This window comes from Cydia fagiglandana, chromosome 25 (genome assembly GCF_963556715.1).
Source record: "Cydia fagiglandana chromosome 25, ilCydFagi1.1, whole genome shotgun sequence".
NCBI lineage: Eukaryota > Metazoa > Arthropoda > Insecta > Lepidoptera > Tortricidae > Cydia > Cydia fagiglandana.
In genome coordinates this window covers 7,411,666-7,435,097 of record NC_085956.1, presented here as the reverse complement: position 1 = coordinate 7,435,097, position 23,432 = coordinate 7,411,666, and the positions used below count along the sequence as shown (strand labels likewise).

The window sequence follows — 23,432 nt, the reverse complement described above, 5'->3', positions numbered from 1 at the left end:
TCCTATCCGTGCCCGGCGCGGCGGAGACAAATGGAAATACACAGTCAAATGTGATCTTATATCCTCACGTTTAGACAAGGACATAATTATACCTACAGATGAAATGTAGTGCATATTTGTTTGCCATCGTATTTTCTCGGAAACGTTCGTATTTGTCATGCTACTTCAGTCAACCTCAGTACTTTTTGTACCGTGACTGATTGAAATAGCAAAAATACGTGAAAAAACGAAGGAAAATAATTATGCACTACATCTGTAATTGGGTGAATCAACTTTTTCTTGTCACTAGTTGCCATGGTTACGGTCTCCTGGATCACTCCTAAAATACTAGTTTTTTCGTATTTAAATGAACCAAACATGAATTTGTTGGTAGTTATAAGGCCTTATTATGGGACACCTACTAAGCACGTTTGTAGAACATGGTACAGCAGTTCTTCCAACAAACTAAGCTGCTATTGTCTCCTGGCTGATGGGACAGAATAACAACAAGAAATAGTTGATCGACCCAATTGCTAGATTGTTTGTTTTGTTACAGATTTTTATAGGAAACTGTTAAAGACCGACATACAGATCAAAAACCTAAAGAAAGGCTTCGCAAACACCAAGCGGGGCAACATCGACTCAAGTGACCCCAACGCACGATTGAAGAGGTCCCTTAGAATTTTCTCGGGCCCTAAGAAACACAGTGAGACACCTTTAAAAAAAGGAAATTTTAATAACTATCCACTGGGTGACGATTCGAAAACTGCGATAGATATTTTGAAGAATAAAGGAAACTCTGGCGGGTCTGATTTGGAGAAAGAAAAAGTAAGTTACAAATAACTAGATAGGGTGCATTGGGGTAAATGCGAAGGCGGGGTAATTTAGAAACTGGCAAATATCTACTAAACTAGAAACACTTCATACTTTAGCAACGCTTACGCCGCTGCAACGCTTACATGGCATCTTGCGTACTGTTGCTACAGTAGAAAGTGTTTCTAGTTTTAGTAGATATTTGCCTGTTTCGAAATTACCCCGCCTTCGCATTTACCCCAATGCAGCCTATACAATTATACAGGGTGCTTCAGTGGCGGATTTGCAGTCTTTGCCGCCCTAAGCCCCTGGCCTTGTAGCCCCCTTCTCAGCTTTTGGAGCGGCGTTAATAATAGCGTAAGCGCCAATCGCTATAAGGTACCTTTTTCCGTGGAACGTCACATATCTTTACTATTTCATATCTAACAAATCTCTGACAGCCGTATTCGAACAATGAGATACGTCAAATACTAGATATTGAAACGGTATGGATTAGATATGTCAGTGTCAAACAAGTGTCAAAAGTGACGTTTTTGTTTGTAGAAATGTAAATTTTGACACTTGTTTGACACTGACATATCTAATCCATATCGTTTCAATATCTAGTATTTGACGTATCTCATTGTTCGAATACGGCTGTCAGAGATTTGTTAGATATGAAATAGTAAAGATATGTGACGTTCCACGGAAAAAGGTACCTTATAGCAATTGGCGCTTACGCTATTGTGTGCTATATAAATGTAAAATTTAACAGTCTCACATTAAGGAAGAAAAACTACACCATGAACGTGAAGCCAATGATAAAGAACATAATAATGTTCCCTTTAAATTATACAAAACTGAAGATTTGAAGACAGGGAAGGATAAAATTAAACGCTACAACAAGTATACGCATTGGCTGGAGACGTTATTAAGCAGGTATAATTTTAACAGTTTTGAATGATTCACGCTTAGGGGGGCTTAAATTACGTCATTTCAAATTAGGGGGGAAGGGGTCTGGACACCGGATGATGGTAGCATGACGTAGGAGGAAACGGGGTCATTCGAAGCATGATTTTTGGATGATTTTAGGGACGGGGGTCAAAAATCGTCAAAATTCGATGACGTAATTTATGGACAGCCCCTTAGTTTCACTAGACTTACGCAGCGTACTACGTAGGCGAACAACACGCGAACGCGAACCGAAGCGATGCGGCGCAGGGTGAATCAATCCTTTGATACCTATAGAAGTGTCCTACGTGGGCGATCTCGTTGCGAACGCGAACGCCTTGGGCCCGCCGCGCCGCGCCGCGTCGCGTTCGCGAGTTCTTCGCTTACGTACAGTTCGTTTTTTTTTAGCATTGGGAATAAGGTAAACAATCTTGATGTGTCTTTTAATTGAAAAACACATTTTAAATATAAGTTACTGCAAATACGTAACAATTATATAATATATTATATATTAGTAACAATTATAATCATTTATATTCTTCTGCTTTCAAAAGTAACAATTACTGATTATTAAAAAGCATTTTTCAATTAAAAGACATGTCAAGATCGCTTATCCTCTTTCAAGTTCTTTCTATAGTTCGTTTTTTTTAGCATTAGAAAGAACTTCGCAGAAGTAAGCTTGTGGTTCCAAATCCGGCACTTTTAGCGGTAATAATTTGAAGTAAATTATATGTATTGACCGTGCTACAATTAGATAATTCAATAATTATTAACAATTAAAGAGCCTGATAAAAACTGTACGCTTACTTCTGTGGAGTTCTTTCTTATGCTAAAAAAAACGAACTATAATGCTAAAAAAACGAAATATAAGAGGCGGCGCTATATCGACCGGGATATGGGTCGTGATTACCTTTTGTATTGTTTTCGAGCTAGCAATTACCACCACTAATTTTGTAAATAGTCAAAACAAAAAGAATAGATAGTATAGAGGGGTCCTGTCATTGTCAGTTTTGTAGTCACGGTACATTTACTGCCATCTATCGACACACGATTAAAACTTAAAATAAAATTGAAAATGTATAAATTAATCAAAATATGTTTACGGATAAATGATTCTTAATTTTTATTGTTCCATTCTGACCCATGTTCTTTCACTGATATGTGTTAAAATTGTTAAATACCAAACGGTGTCGTTAACGCCATCTAGCCGGAAATAGGCCAAAGGTAATGGCGCCATCTATTCGAGAATGACTTTTTCTTGACCGTCCGAGGCACGTTTTTTTCATAGACTTTATTTATCTTATACGGAGTTATATATATCTCTGGTCAAAATCTTTTATTTCATGTATATTTCTTAGAGAATCGCCCGCCACGCGGCATCGTCGATTACTCCAACATGATGATGATGATGACTTCGACTCGGGCGCAACAGAAGATTATGAAGAGCAAACCAAAGAGGCTGGGGAAAGAGAGAAAAGGACAGCCAGCGTCAAAACATTGGTCAGTTAGAGTTTGTCAAAAGACTGTCTCATTTCAATCATAGGCAGAGAGAATTATACTATCTTTGTCTTACACTAGTACTAGCACCCAAAAGAAAAGGACGAGTATAGTTTTCCTGGCCACGTAGCTAAGATGCCAATCGCTTACGCTCCGTAGCGATCGAAACGCAACTGTCACTGTCGCACTAATATGGAAGAGTGATAGAGAGACGTAAAGCTTTTCGTTGTCGAAGTGATAGCGATCGTAACCTTGGCTAGGCCGGCTGGTTCTTACTGACTGACAAAATTGGTTTGACGATCAAACAAACAAACAACATAACAAACAACAAACATTCAACACAAACAACAACAAACAAACACACACAAACAAACACAACAAACAAACACACACAAACAAACACAACAAACAAAGATTCATTGTATTGTTGTGTTTGTAACAAAGATTCATTGTGTAAATTCATTCTTACGTGTCTTATCATGTAAACAAACGTGACGTCAAAATGTCATTCCAACAATATGATTCATAGACAATCTAGACATCGTAATGTCACATATTTTTTAGGTGATCCGTTCGTTCAGCTGCGTTTATTGATGAAAATCTTATAAGAAACTATATAGTTAGTGGTTATTTGGTTGATTTCAATAATACTTTGTAAGTTTCTTTAAGTACATAAAAGTATTCTAAGTGATGTTTATTGTATAACTCCAGAGAAAAGTGTCGTAATGTCTTCGAGAAGTATTTGTTTACATGATAGGACAAGTAAGGACGAATACATTTAAGATGAGTAAAAACTTAAAAATCGTGCTTTGAATTCGATAGCTGATGGAGATGATGCTGTACAGTCATCTGCAATATATAATTTGTTACACAATTAAGGGATGATCCATTAATTACGTCACACGAATTTTTAGGTTTTTTGACCCCTCCCCCCTCTTTGTCACACTTGGTCACATTTTGCAAATCCCTCCCCACCTGGTGTGACGTCACATTTTAGGCAATTTTATTTTCAACGAAATCGGCAATACTAACTCGGCGTTATTTTTTTTATAAAAACATATATTTGGCAAAAGAAATATTAACAATTTTATAACACAAAACCAATTAGGAACGAAAATTACCTACTTCCAAAACCTCATTATTTAAATGTACAGCGAATAAAAAAATGTAAATTAATTTTCGGTTACTGATGAAAGTGATGAATAGTGATGAAGTTAAAATGACGTCACAATGTTTGTGACTTCCCCCTCCCCCAGGTAACAACATGTCACATTTTCTTGACCTCCTCTCACCCCCTAAAGGTGTGACGTAATTAATGGATGACCCCTAAGGCTGCAAAAATATCTGACACGATCTTATTCGTAGAACCATAACAGTTGTCATTCATTTTTGCGGCCTACGAAAAGTGCCTAACATACTATTGCAGGTACAGTCGCCATCAGATATATCGGAGCGGCCAAGGTGCTCACAAATATCTGAACACGCCTTTATTGTCAAGGCGTTAGAGTGCGTGATGGCGACTGTACATACTCGTACATTATGCGGTACAGCTCCGTACATTATACGGTAACTTTGGTTGTCAAAAGTTCACGATTTAATAATTCAGTGCCCATAACAGATATGGCGCAGTTTTCGATATTAAACTTTCGTGAGACATATTTTAAATTGTTTGTACGACAACGGTTTCACTCACTTGAATTTTTAGTCGCTATTGGCGACATGTTGACTCGAGCCTGAGGAAGGACCCCCGACGGGCCCGAAACATGTCGCCAATAGCGACTAAAAATTCTTGAAACTGTTGTCGTATAAACTATGGCGCAGTTTCTTTTCTTTCCTTAATTTTTCTTAAATTTGATATTTCTAATACAATTCATAATAACCCCTGATTAGTACCTGTATTTATGATTTATTTATTTTGTTATTTAATATCTTTTTTAATAAATATAGTGACCCCTGATTAGTACCCTAGAATCAAAATATTTTATTGGTAGGTAATAATAATGAACTAGTAATGAAATAAGATAGAAGATATAATATGCTCGAGGTTGAGATAACCGTGTCCCTGTGGACATTCAAAATTCGCCCAGCGATGCCATATTCACCAAAAAACTTAAAAATGCTCATTGAATTAGGGGAGACCGAGGTGAGTTGTGACAGAGGAGAGTTGTGACATTGTAGATTTTTTGGAATCTATTAACTAAAAACTAGGTCGCAATAGCGCGCGTTTGTTAGTTCAAGTTGCGAGCTAACAAACGCATACTGTTGCGAGCTCAATAGCAGTTATTAGATTCCAAAAAATCGACAATGTCACAACTCTCTTCTGTCACAACTCACCTCGGTCTCCCCTAGCATGCTAGCCATAGCATAAATATAGTATAGCATGATGCTATAGTATAAACGAGTTTCTTCAAAGGGATCGTTGCACTCACATATAAATTATCTACATACATATAATATGCCTACTCCATGTATAGTGTAAATAGTCATAAATTATATTGTATAAAATAGTTTTCTAGTTTTAAGATATTGACGTGTAAATTTTACTTTGTGTTTATAAATAAATCATCTAAATCTGAATCTGAAATAAAATAATAATAATACTGTGCAGGATTATTGTTTCCAGGAGATATACGTGGAATCATATACAAGTGTTGTTCCCGAAAGAAGAAAGACTAAATTAAAAACTTCGACAACTACTCCTTTGAAATCCACAACACCTAGCTATAGTGAAGAAATCAACTACTTAATTGACGCAGCTATCAAAATGAAATCAGGTAAGATAAATGACATGAAGCATAGAGAAAGTAAACCAATAAAAGAAGATATAGAAGAAGCCAATGGTAATTATAATGAATTAGTAGCAATGGCTCAAGCATACAGCGATTACGGTGTCCTGGATAGTAAGAAAGATATAATTGGAAACAATATTGCACCAGGGAATACAAATTCAATGCAGTCGGACAAATCACACAAAACAGTAGAATGGTTTGACAACGTTGGTGCGTATAATTTAAAAGAAGAATATATACTTGTGTAATTCTTTTGACAAGCTGTTTCTTTTTTTAAGATAATCAACATGGTCTATGGACAAAGTTAAAAAGTAACGGCGCTTCAAAAGCGAAAACAGATACATTATCAAAAAAGCTCGACCGCAACACGTTCTCGAAATTTTTTCACACAATAAAGAAGACAGAAACTACAAAATCGTCTAATTTAAACAAAATCATTAACTCAACAATTTCAACTATTACTTTTCGGTTGAAATCTAACCCGAAAACGAATCAACAGCACAAAGAACGTAATGTAATGTTTTCTGGCCACAGACGATCATTAAAATCTATAGAAACTGGTGAATCAAATGATGAACTCGCAATTTCTACCAGTGATATTGGACCAAATGTTAACAATTCAGATCAACTACCATATATTGAAAAGGATAACGTGAAATATATAAGTGATATCAGAGACAGCGAACATGAACCTAATAATGCGACCAATAAAGCTAATGAGACCATAGACTCTATTGCCCATGAACAAAAAGCTAAAAAAATTAACGAAGGTACTTACAAACATAACAACAGTACATCATGGGGACTGGGCGAGGTATTTGGTACGCTTGCAGACCTTTGCATGTTTTTGGCTGGTTTCGATGCAAATCGGGACGATAGTGGTTACAGGTAAAGTTAAAGACAAAATAATAGTTATTTGTTTTACAAGGGGGCAAAGTTGTTGTTTAACCGCTCGTGCTAATATTTATACCCGAGCAAGCGAAAGATTCCAAAATTGAACCACGAGCGTAGCGAGTGGTTCGAAAAATGGAATCTTGAGCGTAGCGAGGGTTTCAAAGCACGAGGGTTAAACAAAATTTGCCCCCGAGAGAAACACAAAATTTTTCACCACACCAACCTGAAGCAAATACATATTAAATGTACAATATTAAACAAAATCAAACCAAATCAAATCTAAATGAATGTTATTAAATATTTATCATCCAAAATCATCATTTTAAAGTCATTTCTACCAGCAAACATAAGAAACCAACTCAAAATTTGCATTTGATTACTTTGTCTCACATGTGAATAAAATGCAACTTTGCTATCAGTTTTTGAAGTGCAAAGTAAGCCTTTCCGAGCTGGTGTGGTGAAAAAGTAATTTGTAGTAAGGGGTCATCCATTAAGTACGTCACACGTTTAGGGGGTGGGAGGAGGTCATGAAAATGTGACATGTTGTTACATGGGGGAGGGGGAAGTCACAAACATTGTGACGTCATTTTAACTTCATCACTCAGTAACCGAAAATTAATTTATATTTTTTTATTCGCTGTACATTTAAATAATGAGGTTTTGGAAGTAGGTAATTTTCGTTCCTAATTGGTTTTGTGTTATAAAATTGTTAATATTTCTTTTACCAAATATATTTATTTTATAAAAAAAAATAACGCCGAGTTAGTATTGCCGATTTCGTTGAAAATAAAATTGCCTAAAATGTGACGTCACACCAGGTGGGGAGGGATTTGCAAAATGTCACCAAGTGTGACAAGGAGGCGGGAGGGGTCAAAAAACCTAGAAATTCGTGTGACGTAATTAATGGATGATCCCTAAGTAGTATTTATTACGACCGGTCTGGCCTAGTGGGTACTGTGGGTAGTGAGTGTAGTGACCCTGCCCTTTGAAGCCGACGGTCCCGGGTTCGAACAGTAAGGGCATTTATTTGTGTGATGAACACAAATATTTGTTCCTGAGTCATGGGTCTTTTCTATGTATACAGGGTGTTTGGTACATCGTTTGCCAAATTAAAACGGCAGATAGGTTAAGTCATTTGCTTTCTTCTCAGTCCTAGACATTTTTAATTTGGCGCACATTTTTTTTTCACTTCTATGCCAGTTTTTCGTAAATTTCTGATTTTTACTTGCGTAGTAGTAAAAGAAACCATGGCCAATTTTGTTTTTCTAGGCATGAGAAGATAGCAAATGACTCAAGCTATCTGTCGTTTTAATTTGGCAAACGATGTACCAAACAACCTGTATAAGTATGTATGCTGTCGCTTAGCAGCCATAGTACAAGCTTTTCTTAGTTTGGGCCTGGGTTGATTTGTGTAAGATGTCCCAGTTCTATATTTATTTATTATTTATTTAAAATCTGTAATGATTTTCTCTTCCGCACCAATTGTAAGTTTATGTTTGGCCCACCGGTTGACTGGTAGAGAATGCCTTATGACATTAAATCCGCCATTTGTACTTTCTTGTATTGTGCAATAAAGGATTAAATAAATAAAATGATAAAAGTAATCAATGCCTTACATATCTCTGCTAAAATGGTATTTTTGAGCCCCGTCTCAAACCTCCTTTAGTGTGTCTGTGGCACCGTAGAGCTCTTAAACGGCTGAACCAATTTGGATGCGGTTTTTTTATTGTATTTATTTAAAAGCAGTTTTTCTAGCGGTTGTTCTTAAACATACTCTATCCAAATCGGTTTATCCGTTTGTGTAATTGGATTTTTATAAATTTAATCTTATGTCCTTGTAGGTTTCTTTATGATTTTGTGACAATGCTGAATCCGAATTATTCGAGAAACAAGACTTTGCCAGAAAAAGGAATGAATGATACTAGATCTATTGAAAATTCCATTGATTCAAAGAGAGTGGAGAATATAGGCTACAGGTCTAGAGCTCTATTGTCTTTCGAAGAACCGGTAGAAAATGTCACATCCACGACTTATGCAAAAGATGTTAACGAATCGTACGTAGTAACAAGTAAGAAATATGGGGCATTATCTACGAAAAGGGACCTTATTGTCGATGGCACTTACGCCGCACAAAGTCGCGCGACATTGTATTTATATCGTAGCATCTTTGGAGACGCCATGTCTAAAATTTTCGGTACAAAATAGTCTGCTGTTTTTTGCGGGGGAGGGGCACATCAAATGTATAGTACGTCATGTCATATAAACGTCAGTCCATACATATGGTTGACATGTGGTTGACCATTGGCCGCCTATTTTCGACAGAGGGGAACGCCTGTTAATGGCGGCTCCATTGTTAATTACTCCGAGCGTAGCATCGATAATAATGGCGTAAGAGCCATCGACAATAAGGTCCCTTTTCATAGATAACGTCATATATTTAATGAGATGGTTTTATGAGATTTAATATAGTCGGGCAAATATATTTGTTAGTAAAGTCGGGATAGTTTCAAAAGCAGGGTAATTATTGAATTGCAAATGCCTATCTATAAAAAAACCGGGCGAGTGCGAGTTGGACTCGCGCACGAAGGGTTCCGTACCATAATGCAAAAAAAAAACGGGAAAAAAGCAAAAAAAAACGGTCACCCATCCAAGTACTGACCACGCCCGACGTTGCTTAACTTTGGTCAAAAATCACGTTTGTTGTATGGGAGTCCCATTTAAATCTTTATTTTATTCTGTTTTTAGTATTTTTTGTTATAGCGGCAACAGAAATACATCATCTGTGAAAATTTCAACTGTCTAGATATCACGGTTCGTGAGATACAGCCTGGTGACAGATGGACGGACGGACGGACGGACGGACAGCGAAGTCTTAGTAATAGGGTCCCGTTTTACCCTTTGGGTATGGAACCCTAAAAAACTACACTGAGAGAAAAATCATCACCAGGAATTAAAAAACAGTTCTGTACTGGGGGAAAAAATGAAGTTTTAGTAATAATTATGGACGTTTCACTATTTCTGTAAAGTTTATTTATTTCTACAAACAGCTCAGTAATCCCAAATATAATTTCAACAAACAGTTAATAGAAATTGCAAGAACTAATAGAAATTGCAAAAGTCAAATATTTTTATTTTTATTTATTACTTGATAGGACCTTTATACATTTGTACATATCGGCCCTATAAAGCCGCTTCTTATATCTTCAGAAATAAGTGTACATAAGTGGACATTTAAAATAAAAATAATTAGAATTTATTTGTTAAGGATAGCTTCAGCCAATCTATATACCAATTGTGCAGTGTCCGATATTGGGTCACTAAGAATGTGTATGAAGGCACCGATGTCATATGGCATTAGATTGGCCGAAGTTATGAGCGCCTCCCTAAGGGCGCGATTTCTACTACACTCTACAAGTATGTGATAGACATCTTCTACTGATCCACAGATATCGCAGTTAGGAGAGTCAATTTGTTCCTATTAGTTAGACTCTCCTTGTCCCCGAATTAAGTTTATTTTTGTAATTCTAAGTGTGTTTTTGTGGTACTTTTATGTATGTATTTTATGTATTTTATTCGATAATATTATTTATGTATTTTATGAGTTGACAATACGTTAGTTTACTTTTTCTAAATATTACTGTACATCCCGTAAGTTTGTCTATCTGACCTGACTGGAGTTTTCCTCTCATCTAATCGAAGGTTAGCTGGAAGAGATCCCTTATAGGGATAAGTTCGCCTTTGTACTTCCATTACTGTAATTTATTTTTGTAAACCTGTGTTGTGTACAATAAAGTGATTACTACTACTACTACTACTACTACTTTTCTCTCAGTGTAGACAAATACGAGTCGGACACGCCCACCGAGGGTTCCGCACTTTTTAGTATTGGAACCCTAAACAGCAATAAGTATTTGCCATTTACAAAATTACCCCGCTTCCGAAGTTATTATAATTTATTTGTATTGCTACTAACAGTTTCAGTGTTTATCTTATTGAATAAGATAGTAGTTTGTAGTTGTGGACTATGCTCACACTGCCCCACTACCCAAACCGAAAAAAAGCTATAGCCTCTAGCCGCCCATACGTCAAACCTTGCCAAACAAAATGAAATTTTATTTTGTCAACACAAAGTTCAAATTAGAATGGAACAGGAGACCTTTTATAGGTCTCTGGGCGGCTAGAGGATAGAAAAAGAAAACATTACGTATTTCACAGTTTTGTATAAGATTTTAATTAAAAACATAGAAACATCATCATCATCATCTCAGCCATAAGACATCCACTGCTGAACATAGGCCTCCCCCTTGCACCTCCATACGTGCCGGATGGGGGGTGAATCGCCACGCTTGGCAGGCGGGTTGGCGATCGCAGTCGAGTACACCGAATTTGAGGGACGCTGCTGCCCGTCCACCGGTGGTCTTGGACGTAGTTTAAGGACATACCCGGGTCCATACACTTAACATACACAAAACACAGAATATTACATTTAAAATAATATTTATTGGAACGAAACACTCGAAACTCATTACCCCCCCCCCCTTTACCGGGTTGGTAAGGGCATTTTCACTTAAAAGTGTACCATTTCCTTTCTTTCTAAAATTCATTAACTTTAGGGTAATTTCTACTCAAAATTACGAGGACTTTTGATTTAAAAAGAAAAAAGACGTGTCCCAAAAAAATCAGTTTTGTGACGCATTTTCACATACATTTTGTATGGACCGTCACAAAACTGACACCCAAAATTTTTATGAAAAACTGGGGACACTTTTTTTCTCATTCAATAGTACTCATATATGATTCCGAGTCCTAATCTAATTGAATAAGATAGTAGTTTGTAGTTGTGGACAATGTGGACTATGCTCACACTGCCCCACTACGCAAACCGAAAAAAGCTATAGAAAAAGAAAACATTACGTATTTCACAGATTTGTAGAAAATTTTAACTAAAAACATAGAATATTACATTTAAAATAATATTTATTGGAACGAAACACTCGAAACTCATTGTACCCCCCCTTTACCGAGTTGGTAAGGGCATTTTCACTTAAAAGTGTACCATTTCCATTCTTTCTAAAATTTATCAACTTTAGGGTTATTCCTACTCAAAATCACGAGGACTATTGATGTAAAAAGAAAAAAGATGTGTCCCAAAAAAATCAGTTTTGTGACGCATTTTCACATACATTTTGTATGGACCGTCACAAAACTGACACCCAAAATTTGTATGAAAAACTGGGGACACATTTTTTCTCATTCAATAGTACTCATGATTCCGAGTCCTAAATAACCCAACTAACATTAGGCGCTAAATTTAAGGGTTAGAAGAGATTTATATAAGCGCCTATTTACTCTTTAGGTGTTGTTAGTACTCTAAAAATAGGAGTTATAGCCGGCTATAACCCCGTTTTAACCCCGGATTGGGCACAAATTTTATCACCATAATATTTATAACAGTGCTACAGTAGGGTTAGCGGTTAAAAAAAGAGACATAAGAGCGGTATAGTGGAGCTACAATAGTTTTAATTAATTCTTTAGGAGCTAGATGGGTTGCATATAGGTGACTACAAACTGTTGTAGTAGAAGAGCGCTAAAGTAGTGTTGTAATAGCGTTGATTACGTACTTAGGATTTAAAAGGGTGCCAAATAAGCGAATACTAACTATTTGAGTAGTAGTGTAGGGCCATATAGATGATACTTTCAGCTTTAGATGGTATATTAGCATTTAAAGTCAATATTTGTAACACTCAAGAAGGTAATTGCACATATTTTCCTTAGCCCTATCTGCTTTGGTTGCAGATGTTTCCATTTTGTATTATTATTCGTAAGCTTGCTCTGTGACAGCTTGAAGTGAAATGTAATGGCGGATAATTAAAAGCAAATAATTATTTCAGTTCACTGATGCAGGAGTTATCTGCGGATTTATGATGGCGAAATTAATTACACTGTCAAAAACTATATGTATTACTAACAAAATTTTAATGGGCCTCTGATCCTTTGCATATTTATCTGAATATAATATTTTTTTATTTGTGGTCCACCGTATTTAATTATCGAAAAATTACTCAATATACGTGAAGTCCGGTTTTAAATATAACAATACTAACATTAAGTCAATATTGAGTAAAAGTATCGATTTTTATGAAGTATTTACGTTCTAATGAATAGTTTTTGTTTTGCTTATTGATTCATCGGTCATCTTAACATGGCGCTATAGGCTTAGGTTCTAAGTAAGACTCTAATAACAGTATAAGATGTACTAAGGTATTGAATAACGCTCGTCTGCGACTACATGATCGATAACGGTAACTCATAACTTCTCTTTTCGACTGTAAGTGATACAAGAGAGTTAAGTAGCGATTATGATACACGGAGCTATAAAAGACTTTTTATCGCCTGTTTAGAACCTTAAGTGAAAATTGCAGCTACTTATTACTCATATAGATATTAAGGTGGTAGAATTCACTTTGAGCTATAACACTAGCGGCTTAAGATGCATTGTAGCGGCCAAAACGGCTACTGTGGATCTTAAAGCTATACATGGACCTCTTAAAGACCCTGATGTCACCAGAGCCTGTAAGCTTAGAATATATAACTATTCTACAGCCGTTCTATGTCTTTAGGTGATAAAATAAGTGCTAAGTGTCGCTTAATTGTTTGTTGGGAACCCATTAGTTGATGGTTTAAAAAAATTCTAATTTGGGACCACAGGATATTGATATTTGTAGGTACAAAGTTTTTTCTTTCCAATAAATATTATTCTTATTCTAAAACCCCGTCAAAAGGAACATATTTAATTTAGTCTGTGACTAACCAATCCTCTATGCAATGTTATTATTTGCTATTATTTCATTTTAATGACTGGTTTTATCGATTTATTTATTTTAACACCATACTCAAGACCGTCAAGCTTAATCGATTTTGTTTGCTTAAACTCAGTGTTGCCAGAATATTACTGGAATTAATGAAAAACTCATATATATAACTATAGTTTGTCAAAAGACTGTCTCATTTCAAACAAAGACAGAGAGAATCATACTATCTTTGTCGTACACTAGTACTATCACCCAAAAGAAAAGGATGAGTATAGTTTTTATTGTTCTTATTTACGGACAATTTGGTTTGACCAACTTTATTGTATCGCAAACATGTTTTGTCAGTATCAGTAGAATAATACCTAGCTAGTTGTATGTTTGTTCGTCTCCAAGCGTATTTGTTGCGCCATTTAGAGCCACTTGCACCATCCTAATAACCCGGGGTTAACCGGTTAAACCTGGAGTTACCATGGTTACCAGTACAATTTGACACTGAGTTAACGGTTTAACCGGTTAACCCCAGGTTTTTGCGATGGTGCAAGTGGCGCTCAGGGTCCTAGCTAAATTGGTTGTTCAATAGGTACTTACACTATACACCGTGTTTTTATTGAATTCCGTTAATTTCGGGGTATGGTTAAGTACGTTTAAGAGAACTAAATGGCATAGTTAATTCTCAAAAAAAAAAAACATTTTTTTGCTTTTTTTGTAAAAAAATATAAGTTTAAAAAGTAATTAAATGTAGCATATAGCGTTGTTGTAACACGGGCATTACATTTAACTCAACCAAACAATTGAAATCTGTGACATCAATGTTATGTCGAACATCGATCGACCGAGATTTTACTTAAGTTTAGTAGCAAATGTATGAACTCATTCTAAACACCAATCAATATGTAAACCGACCCTAAGGCAAGTGTACACGCTTGTAGAGGCGTTATAGGCAAAAAATAGATTATTGATTATCTCCGAAATGGAGTTAATTAGAATATCGGTATCTTTGAGAAAGTTACTTGATTTAAGCCCAGGAATGCACCCTTGAAATTAACGGAAATCAAAAAAAAACACGGTGTAGAATTCCCAACTTGGTTGCCCGAGGGCCCCGCGAAGTGCGTGTTGTTGTTTTATTGTTGGTGCAGTTGTTTTTGTGTAGTACCTAGTTTGTTTTCCAAAGGCAAAAGAAATGAAGTTGTAATTTTGCTAGGACGAAAAGATCCGCATTCGAGCACTTCATTTTTCGCAGCTCGGCCTTCGGCCTCTCGTGCTTGGCAAATCGTATGGGACGCTCCGAGCCTTACCTGCCTGGGCCCTACGCGGAGCTCGGCCTTTGGCCTTCGCTGGGTGCGCGAAATTCAAATTTTCTATGAGATTACTTACTCTTCGCGCCCACGTTTCTTATTAAGGCCGCGGAAATGACTTTGGATTCGAAATCCGCAAAGGACTTTCATATTTTTCTTAAAAGTTACGGGTTTATTTCATTGGCAACCCACAAAATTCCACAAATACCTATATAAGCTAAATACGATGTTTGCTAGCCATAGTTTCCAAGTACCGATTTAGCTGAAAACAGTTGGTAAAAGATGAAATACCTGCAGGTTTTTATTTTGGTAAGATTGTTTTTATTTTTAGTACACTTTAAAGTTCATTCTAAGATACAATACATTTTTGATTGTAATTATTATATTTGAAGTTTCTATTATTACAGTCAGCAGCAGAAGCCGCTAAGCGCGCTAGGTGTTCAAAATGATCTTGACACGCTCTTATTCTCTTGACAATAACGTCGCTTCAAGTTCATTTGGAATACCTCGCCCGCTTAACATCCTATGCTGCTTATTTTGTATAACACTAAATAATAACACTAATTGCTTTTGTAAGTAAGTATTGCTTTTGTAGGTATACTTTTACATGAACTATAAAACTTGTATTGAAAAATAAATGAACTAAACTATACTTATTTCAGGGGCTCCTTTTAATTCTAAGCATTGACTATAGTGAGTGCCTTCTGCCTCCACCGAAGTATGACCCACGTAAGTTATTTTAACAATTTTTTTTATAATCAGAGAGCTATGGAGCGCAGCATATTAGGTGTAAAATTAAGGGATCGAGTCCGAAACACCACGCTGCGCTCTAAGACTCGAATAATGGACGTAGCTCGGAAAGCGGCCAAGTTAAAATGGGACTGGGCTGGTCATGTCTGCCGAATGCCGGACGACTTGTGGGCCAAGTTAACCACAGAGTGGGAGCCCCACGAGTCTAACCGGGGAGCCAACAGGTCTCGTCGGCGATGGCGGGATAACTTGGACTCCTTCTTGAGAGGCTGGCCAGATATTGCACTAAATAGAGACGAGTGGAGGAAGAGGGGGGAGGCCTTCGCCCAGCAGTGGGCTTTGAATAATAAATAATAGAATAATAAAACGCTGCTAGACGTTCTTTCGCAATTTCGGGGTTGGTCTCATAGTAAAAGCTGCTCAGTATAATCCCAAAACCTCCCCACCCACTGTTACAATTATTATTTTTGGGTAGCTTTTAAATTAAAAGATGGTAAGGGAAAAAAAACAACAATATAGTTACTACGTTTATTGTGACCAAAAGGAGAATAAATACCCGGTGCCTTAAGGGCCTTACGTACGTTATAATAAAAATAGGTAAAGCTAGCTCTTACAAAAGATTTTTAACTTAAGCTATTAGGTATCGGAGAGCAAATATGGGTTTAGCGGCTACCTACCCTTACGATTGAACACTTTGAGAATGCACTACGGGAATGCAGTTATTTATTTAGCCACACTTTCTCGGCGATCGTGGCCCACAAAAATGGACACGCCGGAAGATCAGCGCCGACGCTCGGGTCAGCATTATGCTGAAGCGAGCCCATTTCTTGGTAAACAATATGTAATTATGTCATCATCATCATCATCATCATCTCAGCCATAAGACGTCCACTGCTGAACATAGGCCTCCCCCTTATGGGGGGTGAATGCCATAACGCCACGCTTGGCAGGCGGGTTGGCGATCGCAGTCGAGTACACCGAATTTGAGGGACGCGAGGGGGATGTAATTATGTATGTCTATATAACCTTATTATGTTACTTTTGTACTTATGTTATACTAGTTTGTCACGAAAAATAAATGTTTTACGATTTATTATTTTCAGAGGACTTGGCGGGCTGTATACCAGGGTCCTACGTACAGAGCCGTCACTACCACATAGCCTGTCTGTGCGTGAGTCCCGGGGTTGCCGACGAGAATAAATGCATCGATACCTATTCAGTATAGTCTCCTAAGACCCAGAGTCATTTTTGCAGTCTTGAATTTAGAACCTTCTTGATTCCATTGTATAGTTCAAAATTCGATTTTAATATGTTCTTTTTAAAGAAACTCAGGACGTAGGAGGATAGGCTAAGAGAATTTGAAGTAGAGAGTTACTATCATGGTAGCTACAGGTAATTTACTGCCATCTTCCGACAGAAGATTAAAACTGGTTGAACGCCGTTTGACTTTGATCCTTATTCTTTCAGAGTCATTTTTGCAGTCTTGAATTTAGAACCTTCTTGATTCCATTGTATAGTTCAAAATTCGATTTTAATATGTTCTTTTTAAAGAAACTCAGGACGTAGGAGGATAGGCTAAGAGAATTTGAAGTAGAGAGTTACTATCATGGTAGCTACAGGTAATTTACTGCCATCTTCCGACAGAAGATTAAAACTGTTTGAACGCCGTTTGACTTTGATCCTTATTCTTTCACTGATTTGAGTTAACTTGTTAAATAATAATATTAACGCCATCTACTAAACTAAAGCATAGGCTGAAGGTTATGGCGCCATCGCTCGAAAACATTGCACCATACCTTTGGCGTATAGTCGAGTAGATGGCGTCAATATTAATATTTAATAAATAAACACATATCAGTGAAAGAAAGGATCAAAGTCAAATGGCGTTCTAACAGTTTTATGTTCTGTCGAAAGATGGCAGTAAATTTACAGTGTTTATAATTTTTTCTACAATTCTTGACCTTCATAAAGTGTCCTGTTAGAATCTAATTTGAATAAAAATATTGCCTTAATAAGTACGGCTACCTTTTGTTACAAATAACATTTTTATCCTGTATAATTTTTCATTTGGTAATAAATAATATTATGATTTCCTTTATTGAAAAATAAATGAGCTATATAATCATACTAATTTTTATTTCTTTTACTATTTAAGCCATTGGTATATATCTAAGGGCGTCACGGGCACTAAGAATGGTGCTACATAGTTCAGGGGAAACGCGACTAAAATAAATATAGTCGCACCAATAAAAAGTCTGCAGCGGATTTGATAGCCCACGCAGTGTAAGTGTTATTTATACGTCATAATTTCATAGAAGTTTGACCTTTAAAATGACACTTGCACTGCGTGGGCTATCAAAATCGCTGCAGACTTTTTACGGTCTAACTATAGGTTATCTTTTCTACCATTGCCTTTAATTTTAACAATTTCAACTTTAGTTAGTAAGACTTTGAGGTTGTACTTTCGCCATTTAAAAGTTTAATCTTCAATAAGTGTAGAAAAAAAATATTATTTATCATATTGCAGATAAACATGCAAACGCAACTGTAGAAAATAACAATATATCAAACACATCCAACATTGAAGGCAAAAACAAAGAATCCAACAGGACTGTTGTAAAAAGGAGTGCTGACGGCGGCAGTATATTTTGGAATGACATGTATGACGATGAGTATGATAACAAAGACCCTATGGAGGATGATATGACGGATAAATCCGCCATTAAACTTGATGATCTTATGGGTAAAGATCACTGGATAGGTTCCAAGGTCAAGATGCTAGCTAAACGTATAAAAGATAGAAGAAATCGTATGAAGGAAAAGAAAAAGTATCGGAATGTTAAAAATGCAAGGTATCAACAAATATCAGAGACTTTTTCACTTTTTGGGATTTAAGACGAAACAGGAGCAGAGTTTTAAATATTTTAGGTAAATATACCCGTCCCGCTAACGGAAGCTGCTCGTAAAACTAGTGCGATAAGGACAAGGCGAAAAATCCTGCGTAAAAATGTCAAAAATCGAGGTTTCGTACTCGACTGTTTCCTCCTCCAAAACTTAACCAATCGTAACCAAATTTGGAAATCTAAATGATTATGATTTTATCTGTGTCGGACCGTTTTGCTTTTTTGGCTAATTGATATCAGTTTTGAATACAACGCCTCTCATTGCGGTATAGTCAATGAGGCCATTTTGGCCATTTTTGAAGGGCTCTAGCGCCTTAAAAACAAAAATATCAAAAAAAGCAAAACGGTCCGACACAGACAATGATAATATTAATCTGTGTTGAAAAAATCATTGCTCTAGCATCAAAACACACAAAGAAAACAGTCGAGTTTGTATGGAGAAATGACCACTCCTGTTGGCTTAAAGGCCTTCTTAGTGCAGCTTCAAAATTTCCATTTTTATCGCCTATCACTATGCGCGTCCCTTTCGCACTTACATATTTGTTAGAACGTGACAGGCATGGTGACAAGCGATAAAAACGCGACCGTGCTACGGGGGCTGTACGGATATGATGGTCGTTCTTGTCTACGTGACAGCGTGATAAAACGGTGTCCGTCGCTTTCTATCCCACGGTGTTAAACAGTGACAGTTATTTTATCACGTGGATAAAGATGGATAAAGCTATCCATAATACGCTGGCTGGCTTGCGTTGTCTGTCAGTATAAGTTTTTTCTTTATATTTAGATGTTCTTAGAACTGTATATTATCTTTTATATTTCTGTCTTAAAATTTCAAGTAATTTTTTTTTTTACCAATTGAACATATTATATTTAATGAAAATAATATAATCTTAATTACCTTATAAAATAAAATAACTAAAACTAACAAAATAAATAAAAATCCCTAAAACCTACCTTTTAAGCCCAGGCCCCTCGGCAAGATGCCCATCGCGCAGGCAGCATTCCCGCGCTGTAATCCTGGATGGAAATCCTTATCCTTAGTATTTATATATACCCACAACACAAGCCGTATTAGCTTACTGTGGGACTAGGTTGATCTGTGTAAAAAAAATCCTATGAATATAACAATATTGTATAATACTAACAGATCTGTTGCAATTTCAGAAACAAAACTAACACTCATGTCAAGAGATCTGTTCCAGTACTTAAAGTGAGTAATTTATGTCAAAAGTGTGATTTCATTACTGTAGTTGCGGAAAACATTTTAGTTTTGCCGTCATCCTCCTCCTTGCATTTTTTCTCTTCATCACTGAGGGTCGTGGCCACTTCTAGGGAACAGTCGCAGAATCTAACTTTAAATTAGATTGTATTGGGTTATTCAGTCGGTTTTGGCGGAACCCCTGTCTAAAACTGCAAAATTCGTATACCATTTATACTTGGTCAAGCAGATCTTGTCAGTAGAAAAAGGCGGCAAATTTGAAAAATGTAGGCGCGAAGGGATATAGCGTCTCATTGAAAATTTGGATTTCGCGCCTTTTTCTACTGACAAGATTTGCTTGACCATCTATATTTGATAACTAGTAACACTTATTGAAACTCATGTAATGTAGAGGCCCAACGGAGCCGACATGTCTCATTTGATAAAGGTTCCTTTAAAATACGTAGATTAAAAATGTTTTATTGTAGTGTCTATTAATATTTTTTCTTCTATGGTTAATGTATTATCCTTCAATAAGTTGACGTCAAAAAATTACGCCTATATTGTGAAACCTCCCAACTACTTATAGTTCAGTACTGCAAATATGGTCCACAAATTCAATAAGTAATTAAGTATCTTGAGTTGAAACTCTAGGTCCATGGGGTCCCAGCGCGCATAAGTTGTATGCAGAAATCGCGAAACGTCTGGTTGACGTAACCGGTGACCGAAGAGCTGGCGGCTACCTCGCACAACGTATCAGCATTGCGATACAGCGGGGAAATGCCGCCAGTATCCTTGGTACAATGCCTCAGGGGCCTATTTTAGATTTAAGCTAGATATTAATTTCGTTTAGTAGTACCACTGTATATATATTGTATGTAAATAAATGATTTAACCTCTATTAAGTATCTATACTATATCGTAGGGTGACAAGCAAGTCACTAATACCACCACAAGTTCATAGCCATATTGAACCATATTAGTACTAAAAGGTTGATTTTTGTTTAATTTTTTTTTTAGTAATGAATGACTTTTGCTTGCCACCTGACGATATGTTCTTTTTTAATTTTTTTAGTACCTAATGAATGACTTTTGTTTGCCACCTAACGATATGTTCTTTGCTTAACTTCAAACTCGGGTTAATCCATCTGTCAGATTATGCGATTTTAGTATTAAGAAAACGTAATAGGGTAGATATTTGCTGAGAGGGTCCAATGGATTTACCCGAGTTTGAAGTTAAGCGACACATTTGTAAAACTATTTTGCCTAGGTACAACGTAAAAAAATCAAATAAATGTCACACCGACGGAGATATTAGAGTTTAATTTGGACCATAGTTGGGAGAATTTGGACTATACTCGTAGTTGGCAGGTTTTACAAGCAAAACTGAACTGTGTTAGTAAATCAACGGGTGACAAGCAAAAGTCACTAACTAATAACACCATTGAAATTATTGGACAATAAACCGTGTTACAAGTGTAATAAAGTGCATTGTTACTTTAATTTTTTGATAGTACTTAGTGACTTTTGCTTGTCGCCCGACGAAATAGTGATCAAAGTCTATGATATCATGATGGAGTGTGTTCGGAACGAAGACAAAAGTCACTAAGAAGAAGTGATCTTTTGCTCCAAGGCATTAATATTAAGGCCCCAGTACACAATGGGCCATCGCCGGCCACTGCAAGGGACGAATATCTGAACACGCTTCTATTGTCAAGGCGTTAGAGTGTGTGTTCAGATATTGTGAACACCTTGGCCGCTCCGATATATCTGATGGCTACTGTACAGTATGGTGATGGTGGGCATCCGAAGACGAAAAGAATGAACTGTTTAGCTTTTAATTGTTTTGTAAGAACATTTCTTGATGTGTATTATTGAGCGGCATCGTCTTTTAGACTAAGCTCGTTAAATAAAGATATAAAAAAGAACTTAAATTAATTAATATTCTAGAAGAAGGACCCCGGCAAGCGTATGTTTGAGGAACTGACGGCAAACATGAAGAGAGTGTGCAATGAAGCTGCGCAGGCCATACATGAAACTACCAATAGAGAAGGTGACTATCAACAGCATTCTATATAAATCATTTATACAATACAATACAATACAATACAATACTCTTTATTGCACACCTCACATACACGTAGTTTACAATAAATGAACAATAACATAAACAAAGACAATACAGGTAACAACATTTATCATTTATGTAATAAATAAATTATGTACCAATTTGTAATTGATTTGCGTTCTTAAAATTTATTGGTAATTTACAGCAAGTAGGTAGAAGTTAAATCTTTTAATTATTAAACTATTACAGACTTATCGATAATAGATGTATCGATGTTTCATTTTCTCAAACACTCGTTTATGACACAACAACTTTTATGTCTGATTTGTAATAGCTCCTCTACATGATGGGCCAACGCCGGCCACTTCAAGGGACGCATTTATGCGTTAGAGGGAGCAAGTGATATTGCTATCTCATTCTAGTGCATAGCCGACGTTGGCCCATCGTGTAGAGGAGCCATAATAGGTGGAGCGCTGGAGTGGGAGGGTAGATACACCAACACAGTACACAGGTTACATGGATGTAATATTTCCAAACTTGTACATGTACTCTGATAATCCTCCCAATACTTGATATTCTAACTTTACCTATATATGTACCTATAATTATTTTACATGACAAATCGCTTATCGTGTGGAGGCGCAAGATCTACATTAAATGTGCTGATCACTCAATATAATAAATAATAATAAATTCATTTATTCGCGACCAACTTGGATCAATAATGTTAGTAACAATTTTATCTTAAGGCTAATGTTAGTCTATAATATACACAATTATTTACTTACTAGTTAACTAACTACTACAATATCATTTATTTCTAATAAATAAATAAATAAATAAGTACAGGCAAAATATGTACAGGCGTGTCAATATATGAGGGTCTGCCTATCGTAGATTATGAAGTTTTTGTTTTTCAGTGAGAGCCGATAACAGCGAGCAGGCATCTTCACTGATGCAGCAGGTAGTCGGTCTCATGTCGGAGCTGGTAGACGTGCAGGTCCGAGAGAAGACCTGCATCCGTAAGTAGTTTTATCATAGAGAAATAAGTCAAATAAGTAAGCTTATAGACCGACCGCTTAAATGAGTCCTCGCCTGCGCGGTACGGGGGCGACGGGGTATGACGACTGAGGGTGGCGGGGAAGGTGCGGGCGGGTGTACGCCTGCCGCCCGCACCTTCCCCGCCGGCGTTATTGTTAGTAAGTGGTCGGACTATAATTTGTTTAGTAAACCATAGAGTAACTTATACATACTAGGCCTTAAACAGTTTTTTGACAAGTTTTCACTATGACATTGATGCACCAAGGCGGTTTGTTTACAGGTGGCCTACCGCGAAACGCGGAAATCGGGATTCCTTTATCTGCCTCTCTATCGATCGAATAAGCAAGAGTGATAGAAAGGCAGAAATAGAACTTTCCATTGTCGTGTTTCGCGGTAGGCCATGTGATTGACGTGACGTGTGATGTGTCATTGATGATGTCAATGAGGTTTGTTTACTGTATGT

The 23,432-nt window shown here is 36.7% G+C and overlaps 1 protein-coding gene and 1 long non-coding RNA gene across 2 annotated transcripts; both read left to right on the top strand.

The window, feature by feature from the left end:
- Window positions 1-15,254: 15,254 nt before the first annotated feature.
- LOC134676949 (uncharacterized) lies at window positions 15,255-16,984 on the top strand. Its single transcript, XR_010099971.1, has 3 exons — window positions 15,255-15,318; window positions 15,672-15,738; window positions 16,863-16,984. It is a non-coding gene; the product is annotated as an uncharacterized LOC134676949 (long non-coding RNA).
- A 381-nt stretch (window positions 16,985-17,365) lies between these two features.
- Window positions 17,366-21,939, top strand: LOC134676754 (uncharacterized). Its single transcript, XM_063535139.1, has 4 exons — window positions 17,366-17,378; window positions 18,287-18,611; window positions 19,827-19,872; window positions 21,817-21,939. Exons 1-4 carry the CDS (start codon window positions 17,366-17,368, stop codon window positions 21,937-21,939), a joined length of 507 nt encoding a protein of 168 aa, XP_063391209.1.
- Window positions 21,940-23,432: the final 1,493 nt, after the last annotated feature.